General features: G+C 42.6%; 1 protein-coding gene across 25 annotated transcripts in view; it reads right to left on the reverse strand.

The window, feature by feature from the left end:
- Positions 1-12,205, reverse strand: part of SFI1 (SFI1 centrin binding protein) — a 113,415-nt gene that overhangs the window by 44,657 nt on the left and 56,553 nt on the right. For 24 of the 25 annotated variants that reach the window (XR_012089479.1, XR_012089482.1, XR_012089480.1 and 21 more), the window contains 2 exons: positions 8,067-8,184; positions 5,344-5,446 (listed from right to left, as the gene is read on the reverse strand). Coding sequence is in view for 21 of the 25 variants with exons in the window: in XM_073006797.1 (XP_072862898.1) it covers positions 5,344-5,446; positions 8,067-8,184 (221 nt within the window). In the remaining 4 variants the exon portion in view is untranslated. The remainder of the gene's footprint in view (positions 1-5,343; positions 5,447-8,066; positions 8,185-12,205) is intronic. The other variant, XM_073006804.1, reaches the window with a different exon arrangement.

Raw genomic sequence — 12,205 nt, forward strand, 5'->3', positions numbered from 1 at the left:
GGGCTCAAGCTGTCCACCTGCCTTGGCTTCCCAAAGTGCTGGGATTACAGACATCTGCCACCATGCCTGGCTCTGATGTATTCCTAACACGACAGCCAGAGTGGTCCTTTTTGGTTTGCTTTAATTGTTAGGTCACTTAAATCTCTGTTTTATATGACAGTTTCCTTTCCTGCTTTTTTTTCCTCTTCCATGCCATCAATCTACTAGAGAAATCAAGTCATCTATCCTATAAAATGTCCTACATTTTGGATGTGACTGACTGTAATCTCGAAGTGTCTTTAACTTGTTACTCTGACTCCTGTATTTCCTATAAACTGAGAGATTTGCATTAGGCTTGGAGTCATGTTCAATCTTTTAGGCAAGAACAGTTCATGAATGTGGCTGGGTACTTCCACTTACATAGTATCATGAGGCACATCAAGTCTGGCTGCCATAGTTGTAGCAATGCCAAGATTGTTTGGTGGATTCAGACGGCAGGTAGCCAGATTTCTCCTGTATTTTCCCACCATCCTCTCACCTAGTGATGGCTGCCTAGATCTGTGTCCTCATTAGAGGTGGCAAAACAGCAATTTTCTATGCTAGTACTCCTTCTGCATTTATTAACTGTGGAATTCTATAAAGAAGCCTTCTCTCTCGTTAACCCTCTGGTTTCTTGGAGTTAACAGTTTATACAGGAAAGGTGGGATAAACGCTTCATTTTTTGCCTTCATTAATTTTTAAAGAGTTGAGTTACTCCCCTAACAACCCAAAATCATGACCGACGAGTTCCACTTTCTTTTAAAGTTATTTCAAATGCATGAATTTTATGTACTTGATGTTTTCAATCTACTGGGCTCAAGTGATCCTCCTGCCTCAGCTTCCTGAGTAGCTGGGACTACAGGCACCACCATGCCTAGCTTATTGTTTTTTGATGCTCAAACTTTTCTATCTTAAGCCCCGGGAACCCTTCCAAATTGGTCCCTGAGTCCTTCTGACACAATTCCATTAGCTTTTGTTAAGTTCCTCAGTCTTCAGCACCCTATGTCCTAGGTGTATCTTGTCTATTTCCTGCCCCAGACCTATAATCAGCCATTTCTCTAAAAAGCCCTGCTTCCTATTAGTGGGAAATAGTTAAGACCACAACTTGGGCACTGGGGATACTAAATGCTATACTACTGGTCACTACTTCTAAGTCTTTTCAGTAAATAGTTAGAAATGCTTTTTTTTTTTTTTTTTTTGAGACAGGGTCTCACTCTGTCACCCAGGCTGGAGTATAGTTGGCACAATCTCAGCTCACTGCAACCTCTGCCTCCTGGATTTGAGTGATTCTCGTGCCTCAGCCTCCCGAGTAGCTGGGATTATAGGTGCCCACCACCACCACGCCCGGCTAATTTTTTTATATGTTTACTAGAGATGGGGTATCACCATGTTGGCCAGGCTGTTCTCGAACTCCTGACCTCGGGTGATCCACCTGCCTCTGCCTCCCAAAGTGCTGGGAGCCACCGTGCCAGGCCAGAAATGTATTTATAGTTATATATACACATATAGATACACACACACACATATATATACACATACACATATACACACACATATATATACATATACATATATAATTGAGTCCATATTGATATTTACAGTTTCAAATGCAGATTTAATTTCTTTAATTTTTATACTTGTAATCTTTTCTATTGAAGATCTTTATTCCTAACAACACTGCCATAATTTATTTGCTTTATCTTACAATGTAACTATAATACTTTCAATACAACAATTTCAAACCTCCTAGTAACAATAACACTTATTTAGTAAGAATGTGGTTTTAGATTTCTTAGCAGTTCATTATGTCCTTTTAACACATTCCACCAGGGTGAACAGTCAAAATATTGTATTTTAAAGTTACTTGAAGTAATTATTTTCTGTGTAGTCATTGCCACAAACTTGATATGTTTATTTCAGTTTTGAAAATATATCAATTGCTTTTTTATTTACTCTTGCTTTGTAATTATATAAAATATTTGCATAGTTCTGAAGTTAAAACTATGTAACAAAGTAAATTCACAGAAGTACTCTATTCCTATACTCTTCCTTCCCTCCTCCTATAGGTAACCATTTTTTGGTAAGTTTTTCATTTATTTTTCCATTATTCCTTCTTGAAAATATAAGCAGACACAGACACACACACACACACCACAAACACACACACACACATATTCATATATATCCTTCCCTTTCTTACCCCAAAAGCAGTACACTATGAATCAGAGAATCCTGTTAAGAGGTAGGTACAATCACGTTACTCCTCTGCTAAGAGTCAGCAGCTCTTCACCTTCCCAGGAATAAAAGTCAAAGCCTTTTTTCTCAGGTGCTGCCTGCAAGGCCCAACGTTCTGGCTGTTACCTCATGACCTCATCCTTCCTACTCTCCTTCTCAAGCTCAGCAATATGAGATATATCAAATTCATAGATGAAATGACTCAATATGACAAGTTTTCTAACCTAATAAGCTGTCAATATATTGCAATACAAATCCTAATAGCCAGGTGTGGTAGCTCACGCCTGTTAATTCCAACACTTTGGGAGGCCAAGGCAGGCAGATCACGAGGTCAGGAGATCAAGACCGTTCTGACTAACACGGTGAAACCCCATCTCTACTAAAAATACAAAGATTAGCTGGATGTGGTGGCGCACACCTGTAGTCCCAGCTACTTGGGAGGCTAAGGCAGGAGAATCGCCTGAACCTGGGAGGCGGAGGTTGCAGTGAGCTGAGATCGCACCACTGCATGGAGTCTCAAAAAAAAAAAAAGAATGCTCTTGGTAGTATTGTTCGTAATTATAAAAAGCAGAGGTAGTCAACAGTCCATCAGTAAGCAGATAAACTGTGCCTTGTTTATACAATGGCATAATATACACAGTTAATAAATCTCTGTCTATCCACATAGATAGGGCCAAGCAGGGTGGCTCAGGCCTGTAATCCCAGCACTTTAAGAAGCCAAGGTATGAGAATTGCTTGAGGCTGCAAGTTAAAGAACAGCCTGGGCAACAGAGAAAGACCCTGTCTCTATTTTTAAAAAGGAAGAAAGAAATCACATGGCTAAACCTCAATATACTGTTGCACTAAAAAAACAAGTTGCAAAGTACAGTATGGCACCATTCATAAATGTCCCAACTACACAAAGCCATGCTATTTACTTATTCATTTACTTATTTATTTTTGAGACAGGGTCTTGCTCTACTGTCCAGGCTGGAGTGCAGTGGCATGACCAATGGCTCACCACAGCCTTGACCTCCCAGGTTCAAGTGATCCTCCAACCTAAGCCTCCAAGTAGCTGGGACAACAGGCATGCACCACAACATCTAGCTAATTTTTTTTTTTTTTTTTTTTTTTGTAGAGATGGGGGTCTCATTATGTTGCCTAGTCTGGTCTTAAACTCCTAAACTCAAGTGATCCTCTTATTTTGGCCTCCCTAAGTCCCAGTATTCAGGCGTAGGCCACCGTGGCCTCTCCCACCTCTTTTAAAGTGATGGGGTCTAATTATATTGCCCAGGCTAGCCTCAAACACTTGACCTGAAGTGATCGTCCTGCCACAGCCTCCGAGTAGATAGGACTACAGGAGTGCACCACGCATTTATTCTTTAAGGATATGTGCACATATTTTTACAAGAAAAAAGAATATAGGAGAACAATCATACCAGAATCAAGAGTGGCTATCTCTAAGGAGGAGAGGTAGAACGGAGGGAGGGAGGGTAGAGCTTCGGCAGTGTCCACTCCATTAAATTTTGTTACTTTAAAAAATTCTGGGCCAGGCACGGCGGCTCACCGTTGTAATCCCAGTACTTTGGGAGGCTGGGGCAGGCAGACTGCCTGAGCTCAGGAGTTAGCAACCAGCCTGGGCAACACAGTGAAACCCCATCTCTACTAAAATACAAAAAATTAGCCGGGCATGGCGGCATGCGTCTGTAGTCCCAGCTACTTGGTAGGCTGAGGCAGGAGAATTGCTTGAACCCAGGAGGCGGAGGTTGCAATGAGCCAAGATCGTGCCACTGCACTCCAGTCTGGGTGAGAGAGCAAGTGATGCTCTGTCTCAAAAAAAAAAAAAAAAAAGATAATGATGCAGCTTTCTGGCTGCTTAGGTTAAAACCTGGCTCTAAGCTTCACTATACATATGACCCTGGTTCAAGTTATTTAACCTTTCTGGTTTTCTTAACAACAACATGGGACTTTTTAAAAAGGTCTGTGAAAATTAGATAATGCATGTAAAGCACTTAGTCCGGCACCTAACACAAGTAGACAACGATAAAAGCTACTTCTTCTTCTTTTTGTTTTTGAGACAGGGTCCCATTCTGTCACTCAGGCTGCAGTTGCTGCTGCTTATTGGTACTGTTATTATTATTGGCTGTGTCTCTTATTTCCTTGCTATCGCCTCAGAAGACCTTACAAGTTCAGAGGTCAGCAAACTTTTTCTTAAAGGGTCAGAAAACAAATAGTTTAGTTTTTGCAGGCCATAAGGTCTCTTTTGCAACTACTCTACACTGCCCTTGTAATCGGAAAGCAGCCACAGATGATACGTAAACGAATGGGTGTAACAGCATCCCAATAAAACTTTATTTCCAAACACAGAAAGCAGTCCAAAGTTGGCCTGTGAGCCAGTTTGCTGATCACTGATCTGGATGACTATATATGCTATTTGCATGTGATTTGCACATAGTCGCATGGACTATGCAATTTGTTGTTAGAATAAGAAGATACTATTCCTACATTTGGAAACGGGCTAATTTTTTTTTTCCTCTTCCCGGTTCTATTTCCTATAACTTACTTGGCAGCTCTGTAAGTACCCAGCAGACATAAAAACATGACAAGAATTCAGAGAATATGTCAAAGGATAAGAAAGTTTTAGTACAGGCCTTAGTCCTTTACGATTGACAAAAAAAGCTAGGGGCTTGCCTAAAAGAACACTCTAAGACCATCAAAACTACAAAGCAGCAGCAGCCAGGGTTTCTCTTCAGTCTTAGTTTCTTTTTTGCCCCAATTATTTTCTGATTTGCTGTAGGAAAACAGTAATGAGGAAATCAGAGTATACTGCTGTTTCTTTAAACATGTTTATAACTAATTCATAAATCCCTCTCCAGCTCCACAATTACCAGAAGCACTCTGGAAGCCACTGATCTAGGCTCATCTAGGACAAGCCTCTGCTTTATTCCTAACAGCAGCCTCCCTCTGGAAGAGCCCAGCCTTCCAGATTACCTCTGCCCCCCACGCCGGCTCAGGCCCTGAGCTGCAGGGAAGGCCCAGCACTTCCCTCTGTGGGTGAGAGACTTGACAACATGGACAGAGGATGCCAAAACCCACGTTTACTGGACTCACCTGCAGCTGGAGGCTCAGGGCCCTGTGCTTCACAGCAGAGGCATGGAGGGCACGGCTCACACGGACCTGTCCTAGTTGCTGCCTCCACATGCTCCACCACACCCTGTGAAAGAGCAAATCAAAGATGGAATCCATCAGAAAAAAGCCACTCAGAAAAGAGAGGAGCAGTTAGTGTGGGGCCTCAGACCCTCAGCTCTAGCCCTCCCCTTCATAGCACCATCTCTAGATTCACTGCTGGGGAAAAAAAGGAAACAAAATAATCGAGAAAAAGTCCCAGATCTGCCAATTAATGGTTGGAAACTTATGGTTCCTACGGTCAGATCCTGCTTTAGACACCACAGATATGCTCTGTTTGGCCTACACAATTTGGCTTGTTAAAAAACATAGGCTATGGCCTGGCACGGTGGCTTATGCCTGTAATCCCAGCACTTTGGGAGGCTGAAGTGTGTGGATCACCTGAGGTCAGGAGTTTGAGAGCAGCCTGGCCAACATAGTGAAAACCTGTCTCTATTAAAAATTCAAAATTTGGCAGGGTGCGGTGGCTCACGCCTGTAATCCCAGCACTTTGGGAGGCCAAGGCGGGCGGATCACCTGTGACCAGGAGTTCGAGACCAGCCTCAACATGGACAAACCCTGTCTCTACTAAAAATACAAAATTAGCCAGGTGTGGTGGTGCATGCTTGTAATCCCATCTACTCAGGAGGCTGAGGCAGGAGAATTGCTTGAACCTGGGAGGTCGAGGTTGCAGTGAGCCGAGATTGCACCATTGCACTCCAGCCTGGGCAACAAGAGTGAAACTCTGTCTCAAAAACAAAAACAAAAACAAAAACAAAAACAAAATTAGCCGGGTGATAGTGGCATGCTCCTGTGATCCCAGCTACTCGGGAGGCTGAGGCAGGAGAATAGCCTGAACCTGGGAAGCAGAGGTTGCAGTGAGCCAAGATCACGCCACTGCACTCCAGCCTGGGCAACAGTGCGAGAATAAATCTCGGGGAAAAAAAAAAATCACTCAGACTCAAGTAAAACTGCATACTAATTAGGCATTTTTAAATACTTGAATACTTTTTTTTTTTTTTTTTTTTGAGACGGAGTCTTGCTCTGTCACCCAGGCTGGAGTGCAGTGGTCGGATCTCAGCTCACTGCAAGCTCCGCCTCCCAGGTTCACGCCATTCTCCTGCCTCAGCCTCCCGAGTAGCTGGGACTACAGGCGCCCGCCACCACGCCTGGCTAATTTTTTTTGTATTTTAGTAGAGACGGGGTTTCACCGTGTTAGCCAGGATGGTCTCGATCTCCTGACCTCGTGATCCGCCCGTCTCGGCCTCCCAAAGTGCTGGGATTACAGGCTTGAGCCACCGCGCCCGGCCGCTGAACACATTTTAAGTAACGATTTTAATTACTTATTAGAAATATTTTTTTGTGTGTAGAGACAGTGTCTTGGCTTTGTTGCCCAGGCTGGTCTCAAACTCCTGGCCTCAAGCAATCCTCCCACCTTAGCCTCCTAAAGTGTTGGGACTACAGGTCTGAGCTACTGCACTCTGCCTATTTTATTTCTACTTAAATAAATAACTTCTTTATGCCCACTGATGTTCTGGACACTGTTAAACACTTTACAGATATTACTTTATTTATTCCTGATGACAAACCTGTAAGTATGGTGTAACAATTTCAATGATGAAGAAAATAAGAGCTGAAGAGATGAAATGACCCAATAATACAGGCTGGAAGAGGGATTCAAACCCAAGTAAGTGCAGCTGAAAGCCTCTCCTATTATCCATACTTTGTTCAATACCCAACTCTTTCAGGCAGGAAGTGAGCTCTTAATATACTACCATTCAGGACACCAGTAGATCACTACAGACAAGAGAGTGAAATCTGTCCGTTATAATGCAGCTCACTGTTACACATCTGGCTACAAAAGTGGACTAATTCATGTTCTTCCAGTATGTCTACAATGCTGATGGGCTGCAATGCAGAACAGCAGTTAAGAGTATGGGTGGGTGAGCCTTAGTTTTGCCAGTTACAACCTGTATGTGCTAGGCAAGTTACTCGACCTCTCTGAGCCTTATTGTACAACTTAATCTGTACAATAATGGTACTTACAGTTTATGGTAAGAGTTAGATAAGATACTTTACATTACAAAATTATCACATGCACACACAAACTTAACAGAGTTTAGAACATAGTAAGCACTCAATTCGTGTTAATTATGATTATGTGAAACTGATAAACAAGTTATCAATAAATCTTTATTAGGCATCAACTACATTCAAAACATTGTTTCAAGGTGAGAATGGGGCATGGTGGCTCATGCCTATAATCCCAGCACTTAGGGAGGCTGAGGTGGGCAGATCGCTTGAGCCCATGAATTCAAGACCAGCCTGGGAAACATGATAAAACCTCGCCTCTACAAAAAAATGAAAAAAAAAAAAAAAATTAGCTGGGCATAGTGATGCATGCCTGTAGTCCCAGCTGCTCAGGGGGCTGAGGTGGAAGGACTGCTTGAGCCTAGGAGGTGGAAGTTGCAGTAAGCTGAGACTGTGCCACTGCACTCCAACCTGGGTGACAGAGTAAGACCCTATCTCGAAAAATAAATAAATAAATAAAAATAAAACCAAACACAAACCATTGTTTTAAGGTGGGGTTTTATGCTGTTTTCCAGCACCATAAAGCTGATGAGGTAAAATGATGGTTGATACTTTGTAGGGCAGTTGAGCAGACTCACCATAAGATACTCCGTTGCCTAAACTCCAGAGCTATAGTCTGCATCTGAAGTTTGGTCCTACGAACAACCACGTAGATCAACCAGGACTTCCAGGCCTGTCGCATCTTTTGCTTTGCATCTAGATTCACCAAAGAGATTTTTCAAAAAGCATGGGAAGAGATGGATTACTCTGGGTTATGATAAAAGCTCAAGGGCTCTCCTTTGAATACCTAAATCCCTCCAGCCTCCAAGTGCCCCCTGCTGGAAAAGTTGTGAAGCACTACAAAATTAATTACGAGTGCAAGAACACATGAAGGCTTTGTGCAAGTAACGACATTTACAAAGCATTTAAAGGAAAATCCATGTACTGAACTGTTCAAAAACTCTCTGCTTTAAAAGCGTTTATTTTTATAGATCTACTCTGCAATTTTTAGATGAAATGATGTGAATAAACAGGCAGCAAAGAAGTGGAGAGATGGATCTTAACAATAATGGCATGAGTGGATAATCAAAGCTGGGTAATGGATACATGGAGGTTCATTACTCTATTAAATATCTTTCAGGCGGGCGCAGTGGCTTACACCTGTAATCCCAGCATTTTGGAAGGCCAAAACAGGCGGATCACCTGAGGTCAGGAGTTCCAGACCAGCCTGACCAACATGGTGAAACACCATCTCTACTAGAAGTACAAAAATTAGCCGCGTGTGGTGGCGTGCGCCTGTAGTCCCAGCTACTAGGGAGGGTGAGGCAGGAGAACTGCTCAAACCCGGGAGGGAGAAGTTGCAGTGAGCCAAGATCGCACCACTGTACTCCAGCCTGGGCAACAGAGTGAGACCCCATTTCAAAAAAACAAAAATTTTTCAATTGTGTAGATATTTAAAGTTTTCCATAATATAAAGTTAAAGAAGAAGAAATCATGATATAAAACTTGCTGTTTGACTCCAAGCTCACTCTTTTCAGTAAAGAAAAGATAATTTACTAGATATGGAAGACGCAATGGCCCACAGGTCTCCCTTTGTAGTAAACTGTGTTTTCATTATGAAAGTCACCACTAATGAAGTAAATTTCTCTTCTTTTTAGAAGACAAAGGAGAAAATAAAATTATATAAATCATTTTTAGGACAGCCTCCAAGACGTAGTCAATACGACTATAACTATATATTTCACAGTTGTTGACAAGACAAATCAAAATACGAAGGATGATTTAACATGTATCTTTCTTGGTTTCACCGTGGACCTCAGGAATCAGCACACTTCAGGAATGAGGACCCGTGTAGTGCTGTGGTTTAGTCTGGGATCCTGAGTAAGACAAGCCAGGCTTACTGGCCCTTTCATTTATTACATACGTAATCTCATACAAGTTCCTTATCTGTAAAATGGTGCCTCTCTCAGAAGTATGTTTGGAAAGTGTAAATGAGATCATTTATCTATGAAGAATATCTAAAATAAACACTAACTGCTCTTTCCAGAGTATGGAATGCAGGAATCTCATTAACTGTCTCTGCCATGATTCTGATGCACACGACAATTTGAGAACCATGCTTCCTTAAGGCCTAAAAGTACTTGCAAACTTTTTATTTAACAGTGCAAGAGTGAATGGACACTCCCTGAGGTCTACGGGAATGGCCTGAAATAACTTGTCAAATGTTAGAAATAATTCTTGCCTCTTGAGTAGCTGGGACTACAGGCATGCACCACCACACCTGGCTAATTTTTGTATTTTTTTGTAGAGATGAGGTTTTGCCATGTTGCCTGGGCTGGTCTCGAACTCCTGCACTCAAGCAATCCGCCCACCTCGGCCTCCCAAAGTGCTGGGATTATAGGCATGAGCCACTGCACCTGGACAACTCTTTTTATCTTAAACATACAAGTGACTTTTTCCTTCTATTCCATAATATCTAGCTAGATTCACTGTAACTATAAATAATATAAGACAGCAGAAGTTGGGCACAGTGGCTCACGCCTTTGGGAGGCTGAGGCAGGCAAATCACAAGGTCAGGAGTTCGAGACCAGCCTGGCCAACATGGTGAAACCCCGTCTCTACTGAAAATATAAAAAACTAGCCAGACGTAGCAGCGGGCACCTGTAATTTCAGCTACTCGGGAGGCTGAGGCAGGAGAATACTTTGAACCTGCGATGCGGAGGCTGCAGTGAGCCTCTGCATCACAGAGTGTGATCTTGATCACTCCACTGCACTCCAGCCTAGCCTGGGCAACAGAGCAAGACTCCGTCTCAAAAAAAAAAAAAAAAAAAAGGACAGCAGAATGTACATTCTTCAAGTAAATATTAGAACCGTTACAAGATAGAGCATATTTGGGGCCACAGAACAAACCTTAACAAAAATAAAGGAACTGAAATCATACTAAGACTTGTTCTCCGACCATAATGGAATAAACTAGAAATCCTTAACAGAAAGATATTGGGAAACTCCCAAATATTAGAAAACTAAACACGCTTCTAAATAATCTGTGGGGCAAAGAGGTGGTCTCAGGGAAAATCAGAAAACAATTTTTAACTGAATGAAAACAGAAATATAACTTATTAAAATTCGTGTAATGTAGTCAGTGTTTAAGAGAACTTTATAGCAGTAAATGTCTCTACTAAAAATACGAAAAAAAATTAGCTGGGCGTGGTGGCAGGCACCTGTAATCCCAGCTACTCAGTAGGCTGAGGCAGGAAAATCGCTTGAACCCAGGAGGCAGAGGCTGCAATGAGCCGAGATCACGCTACTCTGCACTCCATCCTGGGTGACAAAGCGAGACTCCAACTGGAAAAAAAAAAAAAGAGCAGAAATCAAGAAACTTGAAAACAGAAAAAACAAATACAGAGTATTAATGAATGCAAAGTTGATTATTTGTAAAGATCAATAAAAGTGATAAACCTCTAGCCAGATTAACCAAGAATAAAAGATCAAAGACATAAATCACCAACATCAGGAATGAAAGGGGGTGACAGCTACAGATCCTGAAGACATTAAAATTACAGTTATGAAATACTCAGCTGGGCACGGAGGCTCATGCCTATAATCCCAGTACTTTGGGAGGCCGAGGTGGGTGGATGACCTGAGGCCAGGAGTTCCAGAGCAGCTTGGCCAGCATGGTGAAACCCCGTCTCTATTAAAAATATAAAAATTAGCCAGGCACGGTGGCGGGCACCTGTAATCCCAGCTGCTTGGGAGGCTGAGGCAGAAGAATCACTTGAACTAGGGAGGCGGAGGTTGCAGTGAGCCGAGATTGTGCCATTGCACTCCAGTCTGGGCAACAACAGTGAGACTCCATCTCAGACAAAAAAAAAAAAAAAAAAGCAACACTCTATGCACATAAATTTGACAACATATTTGAAATGAGCCAATTCCCTGAAAGATACCAAAACTACCAAAACTCACTCAAGAATGAGCACAGTGGCTCCTGCCTATAATCCCAGCACTTGGGGAGGCCAAGGTGGCAGGATCACTTGAGGTCAGGTGTTTGAAACCAGCCTGGGCAACAAAGCAAGACCCTGGCATGAAAAAAAATAAAAAAATTATCCAAGTGTAGCGGCACACGCCTGTAGTTCCAGCTAATCAGAAGGTTGAGGTAGGAGAATCACCTGAGCCCAGCAGTTAGATGGAGGCTATAGTAAACTATGATTGTACCACTGCACTCCAGCCTAGGCAACAAAGCAAGATCTCATCTTCCAAAAAAAAAAAAAAAAAAAAAAAAAAGCGGCAAGAATAAATAACCTAGGCTCACACCTGTAATCCCAGCACTTTGGGAGGCTGAGGTGGGCGGATCATGAGGTCGGGAGATCGAGACTATCCTGGCTAACATGGTAAAACAGAAACATCAGTTTCTCTACTAAAAATACAAAAAATTAGCCGGGCACGGTGGTAGACGCCCGTAGTTCCAGCTACTGGAGGCTGAGGCAGGAGAATGGCGTGAACCTGGGAGGCGGAGCTTGCAGTGAGCCAAGATCACACCACTGCACTCCAGCCTGGGCGACAGAGCAAGACTCTGTCTCAAATAATTTAAATAAATAAATAAATAAATAACCTAAATAGTTTTCGAGCTGTTAAAAACTGGAATTCAGGCCGGGCACGGTGGCTCAAGCCTACAATCCCAGTACTTTGGGAGGCCGAGGTGGGTGGATCACGAGGTCAGGAGATCGAGACCATCCTGGCT

The sequence above is a fragment of the Chlorocebus sabaeus genome, chromosome 19 (genome assembly GCF_047675955.1).
Source record: "Chlorocebus sabaeus isolate Y175 chromosome 19, mChlSab1.0.hap1, whole genome shotgun sequence".
Lineage (NCBI taxonomy): Eukaryota > Metazoa > Chordata > Mammalia > Primates > Cercopithecidae > Chlorocebus > Chlorocebus sabaeus.